The sequence below is a fragment of the Anguilla rostrata genome, chromosome 11, assembly GCF_018555375.3.
Source record: "Anguilla rostrata isolate EN2019 chromosome 11, ASM1855537v3, whole genome shotgun sequence".
Taxonomy (NCBI): Eukaryota; Metazoa; Chordata; class Actinopteri; order Anguilliformes; family Anguillidae; genus Anguilla; species Anguilla rostrata.
The window spans coordinates 43,247,829-43,270,156 of record NC_057943.1 but is presented as its reverse complement, the minus strand read 5'-3'; the positions used below and the strand labels follow the sequence as shown (position 1 = coordinate 43,270,156).

The following is a 22,328-nucleotide window of genomic DNA, read 5'->3' as shown; positions in this document are numbered from 1 at the left end:
CAATAGTGCACACTGACCAACTTCGTAAGACTACCAAAAACCAATATGTAGGCTTATTTCACACAAACAAAAAGACGTCTGAGGGTCACCAATGAAATAAATATACAAAAATGTCATCTTGCACATCATGCTATTGTTATACTGATTGGTCCCTAACCAGACAGTCCTCAAATATGTGGGCATACGGCACATGTCGTCATCAATCAAAGTAGGCTACCACTAGATTACTCCATAATCTACACAAACGGTAACTATATGCTGCTCGATGATTTGAAGCTATCCCTTTATCCGTCTCGATGCAGTGCGAAAACAATAGAATCGCGCTTGCTTGCACAATGGCAATCGGCTGTATTGAAATAGGAGTCAGGCATCAAAGAAATGAAAGAACCCGCAGTCCATGAGGCTATTTGAGCCGCCAGGGTAGGTGGAGTCTCTCGTCTGGCATCTTGGCCGGATTCGCCTATAAGAGGGGCTGAGCGACTGAAGAGCGAAGATGTCAGGAGATCGGTTTGCCCTAATCACACCTGGCGCTACCTGCGTTTGGCTCCGGCTCAACGAGGCACTCCGAGGATCAGTGTCACTCTCCTTTATCCTCAGTTTCCTGATAAACGAAGCGACTGCAGGGGCACCGATCGCAAGGAGCTCCTAAATGCGGAGACTCGCGTGGACGCGTCGTGGCGCGGTCCGCGCTGTAACAGGCTGTCATGCAGACGGGAAGTTGGAACGCGGGAGACCCATGGTTTAGCCAGATGGCCAGGTTGACAAGAATACACCGTTTCCGGTGTATTCTACCTTCTGGTTCCTTGTAAATGTGAAAGCTTGCTCTTCAATTTTTCAGTGCGGAGTGGTTAGAGTTGAGTAAACTGGTTTCCCCAACAAGGACTTTAAACAGCACCCGGAAGACGTGCCGAAAGCTGCAGTTTTCCCATCCTAAGGATGCAGTTTGTTTTGTGGGCGAGCTAAGATGGATCAGAGTTAGTTTCTTTTGGACGTGTAAAGTCTGTCAGCTGATACGTTGCTGTACTCCACGCACAGGTAAGGTTAGATGGTTGTACATTTAGTGTAATAGATACTCTACTTGAGTGCAGCTTAGAGAAACCCTGGGACATTCCAAAGACGTTGAACCATCAACAAATAATACATTGTAAACCTTGAAAGTTTAAAAACTGGGCCCCTGAGCCAATAAGCATCTGGCAAGTGATTCATTTGATTGTTGCCTTTCTCTTTGAACAGATGGCTTAATTTCTTGGGCATGGTTATGATTAATTTGTCTCATCATGTGGCAGAATGAACTAGTATTACAATTTATATGATATGTGGAAAAATATGTTCAATTCAATTCAGCAGATATATTCTAATATGTGTTACAATATCTGTGATCTCTGAAGGCTGTGAACTTCCCAAAATGCTACATTCATATTTCTCATATTTACGAATGCTTTAGAATGGTTTTTAATTTAATTATATATCCATTATGTAACATTGCATTTATGCAAGCAACATTATGTCCATCACGCAATGACAAAGATGTGCAAGCATAAATATTGAACAGATATTCTATAAAACACGCAATTTAATATGCATAACAATGTATATTTATTATGTAGAAATAGAATGTTGTAGAGAGTTTGTACAAGTATTTTCAAAGATGGAGGGCTTGGCAAATGCTGTGCAGCCTGGTGATAAAGCTTCTGCTGTTCACTTTTCTGTGGATTGTACTGGATAAAGTTACATCTGCTTTGTACAAAGGTATTAGCTGACCATCTACATTGCTGTGTGAGCGCAGTGGGTATTTTGTGTAATTATACCCTTTATCCACCAGAGGGTAGAAAATGAAACTCAGCAGAGCTTAGGTATCAAGGACAGTATTGGGCATTCATAGGCTCATTCCAGTCATTTATTTATTCACTCCTTTTGTCTCTTTCTCACGTCCCTTCCTCGCTCCTTAGCTCCACCCTAAGGAGGATGCGAGGAAGAGATACATGGATGAAACACAAGGACAGAGAAATCGAGGCAACATGTATTAGGCAAATGAGATGTCCTTTTGGACCTTACTTCGTCATCTACTATGCTTTCTGTATTTTGATTGGCTGTTGCACGAAACTAGTCTCACAAAGCTGAGATGTATACAACTTGTAGCAGCTGAGTTGCAAATAAGATTCAAGTGATTTTAGGGGGGTTTACACGGTGAAACGCAAATGCAACAAAGTTTCAAAGGACAAAAGCTGCAGCGTGCAAAGCCAGCCCAAAAGGCTTTATGGAGTTGGCCTGGGGTATGGCTATCACACTAATGACCTAGGGCCGAAACTTGTTGTTCTCTGAACCCTGGATTTTCAATCAAGGGTCCTCTGGGGGTCCGCAAAGGTACCGTAAGGGGTCCTCAATCACACATTCAAACCACCCCCCCTCTACGTGTTTGTGATCCCAGTCTCCCCTTGACCAGTCTGCGATCATATGTCCCTTTCCCAGTCTGCATATACAACTCCCTCCCAAAGGTCCACAATCTTTATAAACCTTTTCTTAAATACAACCCCTTTTAACATATGATGGGGGTCTCTGGGATGCCCTTGAGCCTGGGTAGGGGTCCCTGGGGTTGGTCTGAACACAAAATTAGACCAGCTTTCAGCATCCGGTCAGTGCACCCACTCTTTGCATGCCCATAGTACATTTTACTATTCAGGTATAAATGGGATTCCAATCTCAGTCTTGCATGTTGCATTTGTAACAAAAAAATGTTTTTATCTCTACTTTTCAGCCCTGCATTGTGGGATTCTACAGAGGTTAGGACTGAAAAAACACCTAAAAGGTAAGTATGCTCTAGAATATTCCTAATTTATGTTTGTTTCCATGATACTCCATTGTTACTGTCTGTTGTCTAATTGACCACATTTAGTTTGATATATGATATATGCCATAAATACTTAAAACAGTGTGTCTAATATTTTTAAAATATTTTTTACCAGTGCAGCAATGTTTTTACTGTGTCCCTAACAAGAAATATGAATACATATTTGAATATGATGAATACATGTAGCACACCAAAAAAAAAACATCAGTTTTGCCATCAGCTGTTATTTTTGGGCCAGTCTGGATTGAAATGCAGATTTGATTTCTCAGGGATACAATGTTTAAGTACTGAAAACAGGAATCCAATCCAGAGTTGATTGTTCTAAAACCAGTTTAGAGACTAAAATATTCTGGTTTTATTTGTGGTGCCACCTACTGGTTGCTGATGCATATTTGCCATTTTAGAGAGCTACGCCTGTTATCATTCCACATCACGCCTGGCTTCAGAGAACACGGAGGGGGCCAAGCCCATCAAGAAACCGATCAATCCCGCGATGGACACGCCGAGCCATGACCTGCCACGCGAGCTGTTGCTAAGCCACAAACGGTGAGCAGCCAGAGAACAGTCCTCGAAACTGATCACTGCTGATCATCACAGTCTACCGCATATGAGCATGTCCATATCACTGATGAAAATGTATATTAAATCACAGATTCTGTTTCATTTTCAAAGGCTTTATTGTCCTAAACTTCGTTTTGCAGGCAGAAATGTTACATCAGTAATAGCACATCAGGGTGCACAACTCCAGTCCTGAAAGGAGCACTGATGTCATCACACCATGGATCACACGTCTTGCCCATTTCTAATGTTTGGTCAAACAACAGCTAACAATCTCTTCACCATGTCTGCATACTTTATATATTGAGATGCAGCTGCATGTTCACTGTTTACAGAGCGCGGTATTTGTGTTAACAAGCAGATGTACCTAATAACATGGTCATTGAGTGTAGATTACCTCTTAAATCTGAAGCAGGACGGACACACAGACAGACACCAGTGTATGCTGAAGCATATGCCTCCTGTTCTGAGACAGAACAAGTGGATTTTGGCTGCAGTGATTTTTTTGGCACTTTGTGATCGTCATCTACCTTCCCAACCCCCAAGACCCCCCTGGTTCTCAATGTAAATACCCCCCCCCCCCCCCCCCCCCCACCTCCTCAGTCACATTAACCCCTCAGCCTGTGATCAAACCTCGCCCTCCAAAATGGCAGTGCATGGCCCAGATCTAAAGAAAACGTTTTTCTGTGACCACGTCCAACCTGTGAGCTCAGTCAGCATCTCAGTGTATGTGACTGTGCCCTGTGTGCGTGACTGCCCCTGTGTATTCAGGGTACTGCAGTCGGGAGAGAAGCCGGAGCTGCAGCGGAGGCTGGAGCAGAGGAGAATGGAGCAGCACAGGGAGCAGGAGCAGGCCCTGCAGCAGCCCTCCGACCTGGAGCAGGAGCTCCGCAAGAGGCAGCTCAGACTGCAGGAGGTACGGCACCTCAGAGCTTATCTCTCACACAGCTAAAACTGCAGGAGGTACAGCACCTCACAGCTCATATACAGCTCAAACTGCAGGAGATACAGCACCTCACAGCTCATATACAGCTCAAACTGCAGGAGATACAGCACCTCACAGCTCATATACAGCTCACACTGCAGGAGATACAGCGCTCCAGAGCTCATATACAGCTCAAACTGCAGGAGATACAGCGCTCCAGAGCTCATATACAGCTCAAACTGCAGGAGATACAGCACTCCAGAGCTCATATACAGCTCAAACTGCAGGAGATACAGCACTCCAGAGCTCATATACAGCTCAAACTGCAGGAGATACAGCACTCCAGAGCTCATATACAGCTCAAACTGCAGGAGATACAGCACTCCAGAGCTCATATACAGCTCAAACTGCAGGAGGTACAGCACTCCAGAGCTCATATACAGCTCAAACTGCAGGAGATACAGCCTCCAGAGCTCATATACAGCTCAAACTGCAGGAGGTACAGCACTCCAGAGCTCATATACAGCACAAACTGCAGGAGATACAGCGCCTCCAGAGCTCATATACAGCTCAAACTGCAGGAGGTACAGCACTCCAAGCTCATATAGAGCTCAAACTGCAGGAGATACAGCACTCAGAGCTCATATACAGCTCAAACTGCAGGAGGTACAGCACTCCAGAGCTCATATACAGCTCAAACTGCAGGAGATACAGCCTCCAGAGCTCATATACAGCTCAAACTGCAGGAGGTACAGCCTCCAAGCTCATATACAGCTCAAACTGCAGGAGATACAGCACTCCAGAGCTCATATACGCTCAAACTCAGGAGATACAGCGCTCCAGAGCTCATATACAGCTCAAACTGCAGGAGGTACAGCACTCACAGCTCATATAGAGCTCAAACTGCAGAGTACAGCCTCAAAAGCTCATACTGCTCAATCAGGAGATACAGCACTCCAGAGCCATATACAGCTCAAACTGCAGGAGATACAGCGCTCCAGAGCTCATATACAGCTCAAACTGCAGGAGATACAGCACTCCAGAGCCCATATACAGCTCAAACTGCAGGAGATACAGCGCTCCAGAGCTCATATACAGCTCAAACTGCAGGAGATACAGCACTCCAGAGCTCATATACAGCTCAAACTGCAGGAGATACAGCGCTCCAGAGCTCATATACAGCTCAAACTGCAGGAGGTACAGCACTCCACAGCTCATATAGAGCTCAAACTGCAGGAGATACAGCACCTCAGAGCTCATATACTGCTCAAACTTCAGGAGATACAGCACTCCAGAGCTCATATACAGCTCAAACTGCAGGAGATACAGCGCTCCAGAGCTCATATACAGCTCAAACTGCAGGAGATACAGCACTCCAGAGCTCATATACAGCTCAAACTGCAGGAGGTACAGCACTCCAGAGCTCATATACAGCTCAAACTGCAGGAGATACAGCACTCCAGAGCTCATATACAGCTCAAACTGCAGGAGTACAGCACTCCAGACTCATATACAGCTCAACTGCAGGAGATACAGCGTCCAGAGCTCATATACAGCTCAAACTGCAGAGATACAGCACTCCAGAGCTCATATACAGCTCAAACTGCAGAGGATACAGCACTCCAGAGCTCATATACAGCTCAAACTGCAGGAGATACAGCACTCCAGAGCTCATATACAGCTCAAACTGCAGGAGATACAGCACTCCAGAGCTCATATACAGCTCAAACTGCAGGAGATACAGCACTCCAGAGCTCATATACAGCTCAAACTGCAGGAGATACAGCACTCCAGAGCTCATATACAGCTCAAACTGCAGGAGGTACAGCACTCCAGAGCTCATATACAGCTCAAACTGCAGGAGATACAGCACTCCAGAGCTCATATACAGCTCAAACTGCAGGAGGTACAGCACTCCAGAGCTCATATACAGCTCAAACTGCAGGAGATACAGCGCTCCAGAGCTCATATACAGCTCAAACTGCAGGAGGTACAGCACTCCACAGCTCATATAGAGCTCAAACTGCAGGAGATACAGCACCTCAGAGCTCATATACAGCTCAAACTGCAGGAGGTACAGCACTCCAGAGCTCATATACAGCTCAAACTGCAGGAGATACAGCACTCCAGAGCTCATATACAGCTCAAACTGCAGGAGGTACAGCGCTCCAGAGCTCATATACAGCTCAAACTGCAGGAGATACAGCACTCCAGAGCTCATATACAGCTCAAACTGCAGGAGATACAGCGCTCCAGAGCTCATATACAGCTCAAACTGCAGGAGGTACAGCACTCCACAGCTCATATAGAGCTCAAACTGCAGGAGATACAGCACCTCAGAGCTCATATACTGCTCAAACTTCAGGAGATACAGCACTCCAGAGCTCATATACAGCTCAAACTGCAGGAGATACAGCGCTCCAGAGCTCATATACAGCTCAAACTGCAGGAGATACAGCACTCCAGAGCCCATATACAGCTCAAACTGCAGGAGATACAGCGCTCCAGAGCTCATATACAGCTCAAACTGCAGGAGATACAGCGCTCCAGAGCTCATATACAGCTCAAACTGCAGGAGGTACAGCACTCCACAGCTCATATAGAGCTCAAACTGCAGGAGATACAGCACCTCAGAGCTCATATACTGCTCAAACTTCAGGAGATACAGCACTCCAGAGCTCATATACAGCTCAAACTGCAGGAGATACAGCGCTCCAGAGCTCATATACAGCTCAAACTGCAGGAGATACAGCACTCCAGAGCCCATATACAGCTCAAACTGCAGGAGATACAGCACCTCAGAGCTCATATACAGCTCAAACTGCAGGAGATACAGCGCTCCAGAGCTCATATACAGCTCAAACTGCAGGAGATACAGCACTCCAGAACTAATCTCCCATACAGCTTCTACATCTCTCCACCTTCTTTTTCTTCTTCTTCTTTCTCTTCTACTTTTTCCTGCCGATTATGTCATCACAAATGCTCCAAGCCCAGAAAGAATAGATCTCATTATCAGACATATAGCTACATCAGCCAATAAAAACTTTGGATACACATGCAAAATGACTTCTATAGAAGTGCACACGTTTTTAAAAAAACATATTTGCGACCCCAGAAACTACTTCACTAGTAGCTCAGCTCTCTGGGTAGCTTGTCTGCCTATGGGACGTGTGCACAATTGACAGGCATGGGTTCAGATCCCCCCTTGGACTCATTTATATTTCTGAAATCCTAATAAAATACACCCACCCAGATTGTTTCCCTTTGGCCATTTTGACTAAATTTAACGTTAGCGTTCTTGTTAACGAGCCGACAGACAGAGTGTATAACATTAGTACAGAGGGCTCTGAAATTAATCACTGAAATCTGCGTTGCGATTTGGTCCGTTGTGTAAAAAAAACACTCCCTTTTAAAAATATGACAAACACTTTCATTTTCCAATATGTCAAAATTGACGTCAATGAACTCGGCTTGATCCAAGAAATCCAACGGTACCTCGTTTTTTAAAATCGGGCATACAGCTGAAAACTTACATGCATAAACGTACCTCCAACTTTGACCCGTTGGTGGTGCTAGAGCGCTCGAGGTGGAAACATGAATCTTGGTGAAAAGAATCATGGGACTGTCCCCAATCAGTGCACCAAATTTCAACACTTTTTACCGTACGGTTCTAGGGGCTGCCATAGACACCCTAGCCAAAAGAAAAAGATGATGATGAATAATATGAAAAGGTACAAGCACAATGGGTGCCTACCAGTCATTATTTCAAACTTGCAAAATCTAGGCCTGCCAATAAAAGTACTGATATCAAACTTGGGCCAAGTTATAAGAAACAATATTGGCTATCTTAGCTCACACAAATTAAAAATGCTGTATTCCAAAGCAGTGAGGTGAAGGAAACCTTAAACCCGAAACACAGAAACAGTACGTCACGCCCCATGTTCACACACATCCAGGCTGCAGGGGGTGTGGGACGACACTCCCCGCGTTCACGCGTTAATAGACTGCGTTTCTGCAGCCGCGCTCATGCGGGACAAGACAGGGTGTGCTTGTGCTCATAGTCCTTCCTGCCGCTTCTTGGGGTGCTTCTAGCCTGAACTTTTGGCTCTTCTAATCCCCTTGGTCCTTATCCGGCTAATTGGGGTAAAGGGCGTGGTCATGATAAGGAGTTGTTATCAACAGATGATTGTTACAAAAATACAGATGTTTGCAACTTTCAGTAGTAGCATGAACAGTTAACACCGAGGAGGTGTTGTATGGTTGGTATTTGCAGCGATGTTTGCACCTCCAAGGCCTGATGTTGGATAAGTGTCAAAAGCAGCCATCCGAGTCGTTTGCAAAAGACATTAAACACAAACTGTCTCTAACTGCTGGCCTGACCTGGCTGCTCTGAATGTGGAAGCAGAGCATCAGAAATAATAACTGCTAGGGCCTATATTTGGACTGTCTGGGATCTGCGCCCAGAAGCTTCTTATCATTTGTAATGTAGTTGACCTGCACAGTTGAGACTGCTATCATTGTTTTTTTGAGGATAAAACAATGGGAAAAATTTGTCACAATGTAAAATGCAAAAAGTGTATTTTGAATGACTAGAGGCATATTCTGTGAATTTTTGATTCAATATCTTGCTGTAAGTTCACATATAATACCTGTGACCTATGCCACATGCAAGCATTTATATTATGTTTCTGCCTCTTGCTCTCGTCAGCAAGGCCTTGACTGTCGGTTGCAAAGACATAGTCACAGTTAAGCCCTTGAATGACACACTACTGCATTACTGCTTTACTGCAAGTACACTGTCTGGACTCTTGTGGCATCTTGTGCCTCAGTAATTGGCTGTACAGATTCTACACCTGATATTTCACTCTGTATTGTTAACATTGAAAGTTCTGACTACCCTGCTGTTGAAGCTGAAACATTTCAATTTGATGCATTTCTTTAATTTATTAAGCCAAGGACATTACTGTAGCCATGGACATTCTGTATTGAAATATAGCACCAGAAACTACTGTTTCCATCTTAAGGCTCATACATTTTAGCTGCAAATGAACACAGGAACCAAGCATCTTGTGAGTCTAAAGAATCTGTGCTAGCTCTGCTTGGCGTAACCATGGTGATCTTGTGACCCACAGTACGAACAGGAGGAGGTGAAGAGGAGGTTGGACCAGGAGAACATTCCAGAATTTGTGCGGGTGAAGGAGAAACTGCGGCACATCCAGACATCAGGACAGTGAGGTGACGGGAACGCCCATGATCCCCAACCCCTGATCCCCCCAATGCTGCCCCAAGGATCATAAGCCCCACCAGACAGCATCACATTCACTAGTTTTAGTTTAGTTTTAGTTTATTTATTTGACGATTCACTTTAAAAGGACAATTACATGGTTGCAAACACCAATGTACATGCACAATTAAAAGAGCGTCAAGGATAACACAAAAAAGTCACAAGACTTATTTCCATTGTGGTCCTTGCTAGACACTAGACACACCTGTGTTAGTTACCTTTATACAGAACCCGGTGGCTGAGACACAAAGGATTCTGGGATACCAAGGAACTGTTTCTGCACTAACTCTCCCAGCTGACCAAGTTTGTCCTCCATTGAGAAATCTGATAGTGTCAGTCCCGGACACATCCATCCATCAATTATCTATACCCGCTTATCCTGGGCAGGGTCGCGGGGGGTGCTGGAGCCTATCCCAGCATGCATTGGGCGAGAGGCAGGAATACACCCTGGACAGGCCTCTAATCTATCGCAGGGACGCATACACCCTTCACTCACACACTCATACCATCGGGTAATTTAGAGTCTCCAATCGGCCTACCTACATGTCTTTGGACTGTGGGAGGAAACCGGAGTACCCGGAGGAAACCCACGCGGACATGGGGAGAACATGCAAACTCCACACAGAAAGGCCCCAAGCCGAGATTCGAACCCACGACCTTCTTGCTGCGACGCGACAGTGCTACCCACTGCACCACCGTGCCGCCCTCCTGATCACGTATTCTTAAATTTAATTTGGTCATTGTGCCAAATTGAAAACACAATGGTCAAATATGAATTCAAATAAATATGTTGTCTTTTACTGTACCATTTGTGCATTCACTGAAACCTGTGAACAAACATACAATAATCCAAATTTACTAATGAGTTATGCTGCAGAGAGAAGAGAAAGCCTGTCGGACATGAGTCAACACAGACTAGTGTGAGACCAGTATGCTCTGTTGGGTGAGGGGAACTGCGATGCATGTGCTTGGTTGCAGTGATAGTGTTTGTCTTGTTGTTATTTGTGTGCATGGATTTGTCTGAAAACTGTGGAGATGTGCTGTCTCCAGTAAATGCGTTGTTCTTTTTTGTTTTTATAGCACTTTACCAGGGTGAAATTTTTTTTATTATTTTCAAAACAATCCATCTTTATATTGTCTTTTTGTGGCAGGTTTGACTTCTAAGAATTCACTCCAGAATGACAGGGCAAAACCTACTGTTAATTTAATCAGCCTGCTTATGTTGTTTTCATTATATATATATATATATATGTGTATATATATATATATATATGCATAGAAAGGTGAACGGCACAGAGGTAGTTGTGCCACCTTGTATGGCTGGTTGGGTGCTGTGCACTTAGTTGCAGATCTTATAGGTAAAATTATATTGGAAAATTTCTAAAATTATAGTAGTAGCTGTTGTCATTTTGTGCCTACTTTTTATCATCCCCCCAAATAATTGTAGTTTGTTGTATTCTGAATGTAGAACAACTCGCAAAATACGTTTACAATGAAAGTACTATTTAAGCTACGGCTAATTGGCCCTGATGAAGGAAGGCCAGTTAATCTGCAAGCTGGCTATCCCACCACAAACTCAAACAAAACATTACAGTACAGGCATTTAGCAGACGCTCTTAACCAGAGCAACTTACACAGCTTTACCATAGCATTATACATTGTATCCATTTATACAGCTGGATATATACTGAAGCAATTTCGGTTAAGTACCTTGCTCAAGGGTACGACGGCAGTGTCCTTACCCGGGAATCGAACCAGCGACCTTTCGGTTACAAGCCCAGTTCCTTACCCACTGTGCTACACTGCCGCCAATCAGTGATTTTTCATTGTTTCATTCTTTAACAGATCAATTTTGTGATGAGTAACAATCAGCAAACTCTATGGCTCTCCAATGGCGAGATACTACTTCTATTAGTTATCATGCAGACACAGTAAACCAGATAACTGAGAACCCTCTAAGGCCTGAATTCATCGGATTCATTAAAGAAATGCATATCATATTCAATACATTTAGCAGCCTCCAAGTTTCTCATCCAAGTTGCTGTATCTTCATTCTAAACTTTGTCTCATTGTCACATTCTGGCTGCACAGTGTGCAACAAAAAATGTTTTCATATATTTGGTAGGTTGAGTCAAGGATTTTCCAGTTTAATACATGCTTTAAATGTGTTTTAAAGATTTTTACAATTCATTTTTAGCCTTATGTTTGAAAACATTTAGATTATATTCATACTCTTTAGCATTGCAATGGCTGTATTGTGATTTCTTGTTTACCTATAGCACAACATCATAGCTATTTGCAACTGTAGATCCAGCTTGTCCAGAAAAGCAGGTTGGTGAAAGATAATTTTTAGCTACAGTCCGGATGTTGATGAAGATGCAAATATATGGAATATGCTTTGCGGTGTTTATTCCTTGGATGTTTTGTGCGAAATATGTTGTGTCAAACCTATGAGATCAGAAGTAAAATCTCCTGCCTTGACAGCTGGACTTTGCATGTCATTTTTTAAAAAGATCTGAAATTTTGCTAGGGTCAAACATTTTGTTTCATGAAAGAATCAATGTTTTTGGCATTAAGAATCGGATAGTACTAAGGATTTATCAGGTGGACAGACATCATTGGCCTTTTGTGCCAAATGAGTTGCAGTTCACGAGGGCTTCCTCCATTGTTGTAGTCCATGTTTCCCGCTCTTGATTTGCAAGCCTCGGAACTCCCTAAGAATTCATTTCCAGAAAACCTCTACTGCCTGTTGGTGCTGCTGCAATGCTGTTCAGTAAATGGTTCAACCGACCTGCAGTTTTGGTGATTTCTCAACCATAATATTTTGAACATCATTATTTAATATTTTTAAACTTGTAATACTTTATAGTACCAGTTTAAAGAAATACTTTGGGTGGCACTGTGCCTTACGGTGGCAGGGTGGCACTGTGCCTTACAGTGGCAGAGTGGCACTGTGCCTTACAGTGGCAGGGTGGCACTGTGCCTTACGGTGGCAGGGTGGCACTGTGCCTTACAGTGGCAGGGTGGCACTGTGCCTCAGGGTGGCTGGGTGGCACTGTGCCTCAAGGTGGCAGGGTGGCACTGTGCCTCAGGGGTGGCAGAGTGGCACTGTGCCTCAGGGTGGCAGGGTGGCACTGTGCTTTACGGTGGCAGGGTGGCACTGTGCCTCAGGGTGACAGGGTGGCACTGTGCCTTAGGGTGGCAGGGTGGCACTGTGCCTCAGGGTGGCAGGGTGGCACTGTGCCTCAGGGTGGCAGGGTGGCACTGTGCCTTATGGTGGCAGGGTGGCACTGTGCCTTACAGTGGCAGGGTGGCACTGTGCCTTACGGTGGCAGGGTGGCACTGTGCCTTACGGTGGCAGGGTGGCACTGTGCCTTACGGTGGCAGGGTGGCACTGTGCCTTACGGTGGCAGGGTGGCACTGTGCCTCAGGGTGGCAGGGTGGCACTGTGCTCAGGTGGCAGGGTGGCACTGTGCCTCAGGGTGGCAGGGTGGCACTGTGCCTCAGGGTGGCAGGGTGGCACTGTGCCTTACAGTGGCAGGGTGGCACTGTCCCTTACAGTGGCAGGGTGGCACTGTGCCTCAGGGTGGCAGGGTGGCACTGTGCCTTACGGTGGCAGGGTGGCACTGTGCCTTACAGTGGCAGGGTGGCACTGTGCCTCAGGGTGGCAGGGTGGCACTGTGCCTTACAGTGGCAGGGTGGCACTGTGCCTCAGGGTGGCAGGGTGGCACTGTGCCTCAGGGTGGCAGGGTGGCACTGTGCCTTACGGTGGCAGGGTGGCACTGTGCCTTACGGTGGCAGGGTGGCACTGTGCCTTACAGTGGCAGGGTGGCACTGTGCCTACGGTGGCAGGGTGGCACTGTGCCTTACGGTGGCAGGGTGGCACTGTGCCTTACGGTGGCAGGGTGGCACTGTGCCTTACAGTGGCAGGGTGGCACTGTGCCTCAGGGTGGCAGGGTGGCACTGTGCCTTACAGTGGCAGGGTGGCACTGTGCCTTACGGTGGCAGGGTGGCACTGTGCCTCAGGGTGGCAGGGTGGCACTGTGCCTTACAGTGGCAGGGTGGCACTGTGCCTTACGGTGGCAGGGTGGCACTGTGCCTCAGGGTGGCAGGGTGGCACTGTGCCTTACGGTGGCAGGGTGGCACTGTGCCTTACAGTGGCAGGGTGGCACTGTGCCTCAGTGGCAGGGTGGCACTGTGGCCAGTGGAGTGGCACTGTGCCTTACGTGGCAGGGTGGCACTGTGCCTCAGTGGCAGGGTGGCACTGTGCCCAGGGTGGCACTGTGCCTACAGTGGCAGGGTGGCACTGTGCCTCAGGTGGCAGGGTGGCATGTGCCAGGGTGGCACTGTGCCTTACAGTGGCAGGGTGGCACTGTGCCTCAGGGTGGCAGGGTGGCACTGTGCCTCAGGGTGGCAGGGTGGCACTGTGCCTCAGGGTGGCAGGGTGGCACTGTGCCTTATGGTGGCAGGGTGGCACTGTGCCTTACGGTGGCAGGGTGGCACTGTGCCTTACGGTGGCAGGGTGGCACTGTGCCCTACGGTGGCAGGTTGGCACTGTGCCTTAAGGTGGCTGGACCGTGGGAGCTCACTGATCAGCGTGAGAGTGCTGTGTGAGAGAGCTTCCCTTTTCTACAGAACAGGCACATTACATCAGTGGAGATGGAAGACCCGAGCTACTACAATGATTTCACAGAGCTGCTGGAATTCAACATGACCGAAGAGGATGACCAGGGTGCAGAACTTGCCTTCTTTCACCTCTACCTGCCTTTCTGTATTTGCTTATCTTCTTCACTGGTGTTTGTGATCATGGTCATGAGCAGCCAGGGCAGGAGTCAGCTCTTCTTCACTGGCGTTTGTGATCATGGTCATGAGCAGCCAGGGCAGGAGTCAGCTCTTCTTCACTGGCGTTTGTGATCATGGTCATGAGCAGCCAGGGCAGGAGTCAGCTCTTCTTCACTGGCGTTTGTGATCATGGTCTGTGCAGTCAGGGCAGGAGTCAGCGGCTGGTGGACGCCTCTGTGGCGAACCTAGCGATGGCAGACCTGGTGTTCGTCTTCACGCTGCCATTCTGGCCAACTATTTTGTATTTTTTAAACAGCTGACCCTCATCTCGCATGCCTTTTCCCAGCTATCCACCAGCAGGTCATTATATGCCCTCTTGCAAAATGATGATGGACCAACAGCTGTGCCAGGTGGGTCCCCACAGGGCAGCTAGTGGGACTGTATGCTCCCTGACTGGACCCGCTGAGCAACTGCTGTATCCTCTGGTTACCGTAGGTAATGCTTGCCGGGCTAGGGTTAGGGCTGTGCTGTTCACTGTGATGGCTTTGTGATTTGGGAGAGTAGGATCACTCACACATTAAGTATTCATTCGGGAGAGACATTGATCACAATCAGCAGTAAGTGGATATGTGCACATTGACCTGTGCTGGCAAAAAGTGAAGTTAGGTAAGTATTGGGTTAAATTATTTTTGATTATATATATATATGTTTTGACTATATATAGTTATATGGTTAGAATTGTGTCAAATGAAACAATAGAGACTTTACTGAGTTTGTTTGTTAATACTGAAATTTCTATAAACTGGTCAATCAATCAATCAATTTTTATTTGTATAGCGCTTTTAACAAAGGAGCTTTGTCACAAAGCAGCTTATTGGCCAGTGAAAGGTTTGCAAAGAACTCACATTTTCACACGAGAAATGTGTCTCGACAGGCCCGAGAGTTCAAATGGTCACTTCCTGGTTCTCTTTTAGAAATGAATTAATGTGACTGAGAAATGTGACTTACACATGGTTCTGTGTGAACCTGTAGTTCATCTGAGCTTTCAGTATCTGTAAGGGAAATTGCAGAATTTGTGCAGTTTGTACTCGGACAGAGCGGCTGTGTTTGTGAAAGATGCTTCCGTTTCCATTAAGCATTTACAGACTTCCCGTTATGTTTTTAAAGCTGATCTATTAAAAAGTGTGTACTGTTCTATGCTGTGTACAGTATATTTATGTACAAGTTAAATACTTGCATTTGGAGGAGCTGAACTGAAACTGTAATATAACAGAGAGACAGAGTGCACATTTATTAAGACCTTGGGTTGCTTTTAGCATCGCCATTAAGAGAGCTCGCAAATTTGTCAGGTGAACCTTTGCATATTTTTTACTGGCAAACTGAACCTTCTGTGCATCTCCTCCTCTTTCCAAAAGCACCTTTTGGCTACTATTTTTATCCGTGTAGTGCAGTTATCTCTAACATCTTTGGAATCTCACAAACTGTTATTTTCCTTTTTAGATGCTGTAGAGATGGAGTTCAAACTAGGGTTTGATGGGTTTTTGTTCAGTCTTGTTTTTGTTCCAAGATTTTATAAATAGCCAGTAATTATCATTTTCATTTGATGGCTGTAATAGCAGAATGCAATTATATGGGAAAATGAAACAAAGATATGTTTTCATAAGAGGGGGTTGGTTAAAAAGTTTGGTTTGGTCTAGTTTTATATATAAATTGGGGGTCCACAGAGACCGAACATGCACCGGGCCCAGAATTTCATGCCACACCTCTTTCTGTAAGTATTTGGTATGTTAAACCTCTTGAGGAATAATGTGGATATATGCTGCCCCCTGTTGGTTCTGCATAGCTAGGTCAATCTCTGCAGCTAGTGACTGGATTTAACTGCCTCATGTCTGGAGTTCAGATAAAATAAACGTATGAATTAAAGTCTTAAATGAGCTCCAGTTAATCAGTGACTTAGGTGTATGTCAATGTTCAATTTCTTTTTCTTTTTTACAATATGTATAGCACTGTTCACAGACATTCCCTGCACACAGCTAGAAGAATATCTGATGCTCATTTGACTATCCATTTCCTTTCTTGATTTTTTTCCAAAAAAAAAAGTCAGAATTGACCACCCTAACTGACGGAGATTAGATGCAATATGCAAAGTTGATTGTAGCTGATATTACTACACATATGACATATAAGATTACACACTGCACAGTACAAACCATGACAGATGATTTTCATAAATACTTAATCTTTGATAGTTGTTTTCTGTACATAAATGTGCAAGAGTTACTAACCTTTACAAAATCTGACATACTAGAGACAACTATTGGTAATATCAATAATATACAATAATTATTTAACTTGTTTTAAATAATTATTAAATCATGACAACACTGTTTATATCATAATTTTATAATAGCTGCCAATGTTTGTTAGACCTATGAGGGCCCAAGAAATGGGGACAATAGCTTTAGCTTTAGGCTGAATCTTGTAATATTTGAATTGTCAAATTAAGGAAATGCTTTCTCACATGTTATAAATGATAACAGTTAGTGTTATCCAATGAACCATTGAAAAAAAGTGCATTGATACAGCGATAATAATGAAAAATATTATAATACCATGTCCAAGGGATTTAAAAAATCTTTTGATTCTGCTGGGGTATGCAGCACATTACTTATTGTTTATAACGCATGCCTTTTCATGAACAGCTATAACGCACGCATGTCTTTTCATGATCAGCTATAACGCATGCCTTTTCATGAACAGCTATAACGCATGCATTTTCTTGAACAGCTATAACGCATGCCTTTTCATGAACATCTATAACGCATGCCTTTTCATGAACAGCTATAACGCATGCCTTTTCATGAACAGCTATAATGCATCCCTTTCCATGAACAGCTATGACCCCAGATGTTTCCTGGTGGTGTGTTTTAACACTTCACCAAGCAAGGATGTGATGGCCCCATTTTTCTTCATGCAGCAGCCACCGAACGTTTCCAGGTTACATGTTTACCATACTGTTTTTAGACAGTACAGATACAGACCTGTTTTAGCACTACGATGAATTCATGTTTCTTTGTCATTGCATCCTTTGAATGAAAAATAGTTCAAATATATTAGCCAGCAGCTTTGTGAAGTTTTGCATTTATGACCGGTACCATCTTGTTGATCTCATAGATAAATAAATATACTTTGTTTTCTTTCAAATTGGGATATGTGCAAAGGAGGCTGTTGTTTGTTACCCCAATAAATGTCCCATAACCTCTCTGATAGGGATAAGCATCTGAACAGGGGTCAGCAGGTCAGGGTGCACAACTGTGTCCTTTCAGGCCATAGGCTACACAGTTTCCATGGATCAATTAGCTAATTAGCTGCATACACCAGCGCTGGTTCACTGAGAGATTGGGCCACAGTAAAAACCACATTTTTACTGGGGCACAATAACTTATGCTAATAATCTTATGCTGTCACTAATGAATTTATCAATAAAAGCAATTAAAATGTCGGAGCACATGAAAGATTGGCTTTTTAAGTGACGATGAGCAGATGTTGGTGTGAAATCCAGAAACAGAAGGGCCCTCCTGGCTCCATACTTTCACATTTCTGTCCGTGTATGAAGTTCTGCAGTATCGTCAGCAATGGAGTTATTATGCAAAGATCTTATGGAGTACTTTTCGGTCAACTCAAAATGCAGTTCCCTCAACCTTGTACAGTGGTTTGGCCTGTGGGTATACACAGCCACACACTGCCTCCCCTTCTCCTCAGCTGCCTCCCACATTCCTCTCAATCCCCAACTTTGTTCCATGATTTTTGTTTCATGTCTTTGGTGGGGGGGGGGGGGGGTCATGGTAACAAATTTCTCAGTTTCTCCCCATAAAGTATGCATCATGTCTTGAATAAAACAACACACACCTTACAGGAGGAAAAGCACAGTTCTGTGAGGTTAATTGGAAATAGAAAGGGCACTCATATAAAGAGTGAATCCTGCCGTAATCACCCCTAAAAATGATTGCCCACATGATCTTGTTTTTCAGGAAATTTTATCAAAGTTCCTCTTGTGTTCTCTTCTATAACTGCATACCATTCACTTGAAGACTGAAATTCATAATTCTACCACAAAATGCAACTAGTACTACACCTGTGCTTGTAATGCTTGCTATAAGTTATAATTTCAGGATCTGAAAGGCAGAAATTCAGGCTGTAGAGGCCCACTCTGTGACAAACACACTTTGTTCAGTCGAACACCTGGACACTGGGGGGGGGGGGGGGGCAGTGGAGCTATTCCACATGAGTGGCCATGTGAGTGGGTGTGCTGGCAGTCTGGTTAACCCCCCTGTGTGCGGCAGCTCCCAGAAGCCTCAGCAGCTCCCAGAAGCCTTTCACATGGAGATGGGGGCCAGTTTGATTAGCTGATCTTTTCACTCCTACATGGGGCAGACAGAGGAAGAAAGGGGACCATCTGCCAGGGCAGAGACAGGCCCCCGTGGGGACAACAAAAAGAATGGGTCATGTCAGATAGGCAGTGGGTGTTTGTGTGTGTGTGCACACGTGTGTGTGTGTGTGCGTACGTGTGTGTGTGTGCACGTGTGATGTGTGCGCACATATGTGTCTGTGTGTTTGTGCGCACAGGAGTGTATGTGTGTGTGTGTGAGCGCACATGAATGTGCATGTGTGGTGTTTGCACGTGTGTGAGTTTATGTATGCATATTTTACATATGTAGAGGCATGTGTGTGTGCGAATGCCTATCTGTGTGTGCGTGCATTTGTGTGTGTGCCTGTGTATGTGTGTGTGGTCCTGTGTGTGTGCGTGCCTATGTGTGTGGGTGCGTACGTGCATGCCTGTGTGTGTGTGCTTGTTTGTGTGCATGTGTGCCTGTATGTATGCGTATGTGTGTGCGCATGCGCGTGCCTGTGTGTGTGTCTGTGTGTTAGTGAGAGAGCATGTGCATGCCTCTGTGTGTGTGTGTGTGTGTGAGCATGTGTGTGCCTGTGTGTGTGTGTGTGTGTGTGAGCGTGCGCGTGCCTGTGTGTGAGCATGTGCGTGCCTGTGTGTGTGTGTGTGTGTGCCTGCTCAGGGGACGAGTAATGATACCCCCCTCTCTGATGCTTTCTCATATGGGTGGTGTCCAGCTGGGGTATGGCTATTTGACAAAACCATGGTATCACTGATATCCATCTCTAGCGCATACACATTGTGCCCAATGTGTAACTTTACACCATACAGTTTTATAGGAATTATACATCGCGAGTCACGAAGAGGCTAGGTAAACAAACCAATACACAAGCGCGGCTCTGCGGACACAAATTCATCCGTTCTACGGCACTAATAGCCAGCTGTCTCGCACACTCGTGTCTTGAATAAACTTTTTTCAATCCATTCTTCTGCACTCAGGCTCCCGTTTCTAAGGCTTCAATAGCCACCCCCGGTGTGGCGTGCGCTACAGAAGTAAGCTCATTCAATCACAGAAAAAAAGTTTGTAGGGAGACGGAGTTTTTATGAGTTTTAGAGACGGGGTGGAAAAGCATTAAGAAAATGACACTTCCGTTATAGTTATTGCTATTGTTATTACTGCGTCGACAGTTTAAGTAAGAACGATCAAGAAAAGTGGCGCTGTTGTATTTATGCACTTAAATTAATCATGCGTTAAAATCACACTTGTAAAACCAAAAAAATTATTCCCGAACCCCCCTTCTATTATGAGAGAATGGTACAATCCTCAAACAGATGTCCCACTCCGGAACATTTGGGATGCTCAGCTAATATCCTGACGAGAAAGGACGAGCGTCTGCTGGCGTCATATGCTCTTATGGATTTATTGAAAGAATATATATTATCCCATATTTTTCCGTATCTCTGAAGAAGCACAGCAAAAGGTAGGTGGTACAAATATTTTCCCGAGAAAGTAAGAAAGCGCGTAGTTTTTTTGACCGAGTGAAAAAATAAAATAAAATGTAACGTACATTTTATGCGTTGGTCAGATTTTCATATTACAAGATTTGGAAAAGACGGGGGATTCTGAAAATTTAATATTTTCAGCACATGTCAAGGAAATGCCTTATTTCAATTTCCATACAGCATATTTTTCCATTAGGACAGCCCAGTCGAGGTTATTTTAGAACTTGCCGGCAAAAGTCAGACATATGACGCCTAAATCGGAGTCAATAATCTAACTTTGCTCGCCGTGGCTACGTCATAAATACGTGTTTGAAAAAAGTTACCTTGTCCTGCATATAGGGTGCTTATATGTAGCCTTGACTTTTCCAGCGGTTAGCCCTTAAATAACTAGATGACTATGCCAAGTGGATTTCTATTGATGTGTGTGGGGATAATGCCGTTTCCTATTTCTTCTGTGTTTGTGTTCATATAATGGCATGCGTCGTGTGAATCATCATAAATTGTTGAAAGATTCTGATGGCTCTAAGACTCTAATTTGCAACAAAGAACCTGGTACAGCGGGTCTTTAGTGGTAACATACAAAGTTCTCTCGGATTATGTCCAAGGCTTTTGTATTTACAGTAGGTAGATTAGATCATCCACGTCCTGGGCTATGATCATGGCATCAAACGCTAAACGTTCTGTTTTCATCTTACATACTGATAAGGCTTTATTGGGTAAATATTTGCGTTTGGCTGTTTTAAAACTCTTAAAAGACCATCGTAAATTGTCCAGCTGCTTCAGTTCTCCGACACACTGTCGATAAAAAATGAAAACCCCTCACTGGAACTGGCCTGAAGGATGGACTGTAAAACCGCTGTTTAATAGAAAGTGGCTTATCCTTAACTTTACTGTTCACACTATAGAGAAAAACGGTTGAGAAAATGTTCTTTGTCCCTCTTCAGACAACAAAACCACCATAATCTTTGGTCTCTTGCTCCCTTTTAGTTTTACTTATCACAAAACCTTCAAACAAATGGCTCAAATTCAAGTAGAAGTAATCTGACGCAGTATACGGTGACCGTGAATAACCCATTGATGTGGTGGAAGTGCTTACGCTTAAGCTTCCGGTACAATGTACATCAAGCACTTCTGAAAACTTTCAGTTTTTTCTCTTTTTTTGCCAATTTGTCACTTATCGTTTGTCACTTAGTTTTATATTTTATTGCAGTGATAGAGCAGATATATAGTACTGTAGAGGGTTAAGCACTGTCTGGTGCGAATGAAAGATCAAGGACGTGTAGAGTTGGAGAGATAAAACTTGGGTGCATGTTATTGAAAGCTGAACAGGGTGTGATCCTCCTTTTGGTGAAGTTGCTGTGGAAGAGCTGGGAAAGTTCATGCCATGTCCTGACTGAGGCCAGCCTGGACCCTGAGAGTCCATCACAACAAGTGTGAAATAGGCAATGTATTCCCACAAATCAGACCTCTTGGTCAGGTCTTACACTTGTGGTTTAGTAGGCCTTGATGCAATCCTGTATCAATCCCGGAGCCATCAGAGCTGAAAGCCACAAATGCATTTATGCAACTGACTGAAGAAGAGTTTTAAAGTGCATTGCAATGAGTTCCCTCTAGCAGGGATTAAAGTAACTGGCCCATTCAAATGAAAATTGCACCTGTTTTGGCTCAACACATTGCATGTACATTTCCTATATCTATTTTTGTCCCACAGATGAACACAAAAATTGCAAATGAAGTACTCTAAAAGGCAACTGGAAGGCTTCGAACTGATCTTCGAACTGTCCACGGTTGGCTAGTACACACATTCATTTTGTCTTTAAATTTTTTCAGGTAAAATAATATAAGACTTTTAAACAGAATGAATGAAATCACAATCAGCACATTTTTGAAATTTTATGTCTTTTTTGAAAATAAAAAGCTGCTTCATTTTACAGCTGAGTCTGGGGTTGACGCTGTGCGATGCCGTGCAGTTTGCCGTCGGAGTGTGCCCCGGTGTTTGGGGCCGGCAGCATGTTTGGGATCTGGGCATTCTGTGCAG

At 44.5% G+C, this 22,328-nt stretch overlaps 2 protein-coding genes across 2 annotated transcripts in view; both read left to right on the top strand.

The window, feature by feature from the left end:
- The first annotated feature begins 453 nt into the window (after nt 1–453).
- Nucleotides 454–10,713, top strand: zgc:195245 (uncharacterized protein LOC565483 homolog). Its single transcript, XM_064300202.1, has 5 exons — nt 454–1,035; nt 2,756–2,806; nt 3,253–3,394; nt 4,178–4,322; nt 9,464–10,713. The coding sequence occupies exons 3-5, from the start codon at nt 3,342–3,344 to the stop codon at nt 9,563–9,565; spliced, it is 300 nt and encodes a 99-aa protein (XP_064156272.1). The 5' UTR covers nt 454–1,035; nt 2,756–2,806; nt 3,253–3,341; the 3' UTR covers nt 9,566–10,713.
- A 9,446-nt stretch (nt 10,714–20,159) lies between these two features.
- inavaa (innate immunity activator a) overlaps nt 20,160–22,328 on the top strand; it is a 34,343-nt gene continuing 32,174 nt past the window's right edge. Inside the window, exon 1 of the mRNA XM_064300199.1 lies at nt 20,160–20,268. The gene's annotated coding sequence lies outside the window, so the exon portion shown is untranslated. The remainder of the gene's footprint in view (nt 20,269–22,328) is intronic.

Excerpts from the sequence above, each read along its gene's own strand:
- zgc:195245 (XM_064300202.1), top strand. The coding sequence starts at position 3,342 with ATGGACACGCCGAGCCATGACCTGCCACGCGAGCTGTTGCTAAGCCAC. Across the intron at positions 3,395-4,177 it reads CTGTTGCTAAGCCACAAACG|GGTACTGCAGTCGGGAGAGA; the intron begins GTGAGCAGCCAG and ends CTGTGTATTCAG. Across the intron at positions 4,323-9,463 it reads GGCAGCTCAGACTGCAGGAG|TACGAACAGGAGGAGGTGAA; the intron begins GTACGGCACCTC and ends TGTGACCCACAG.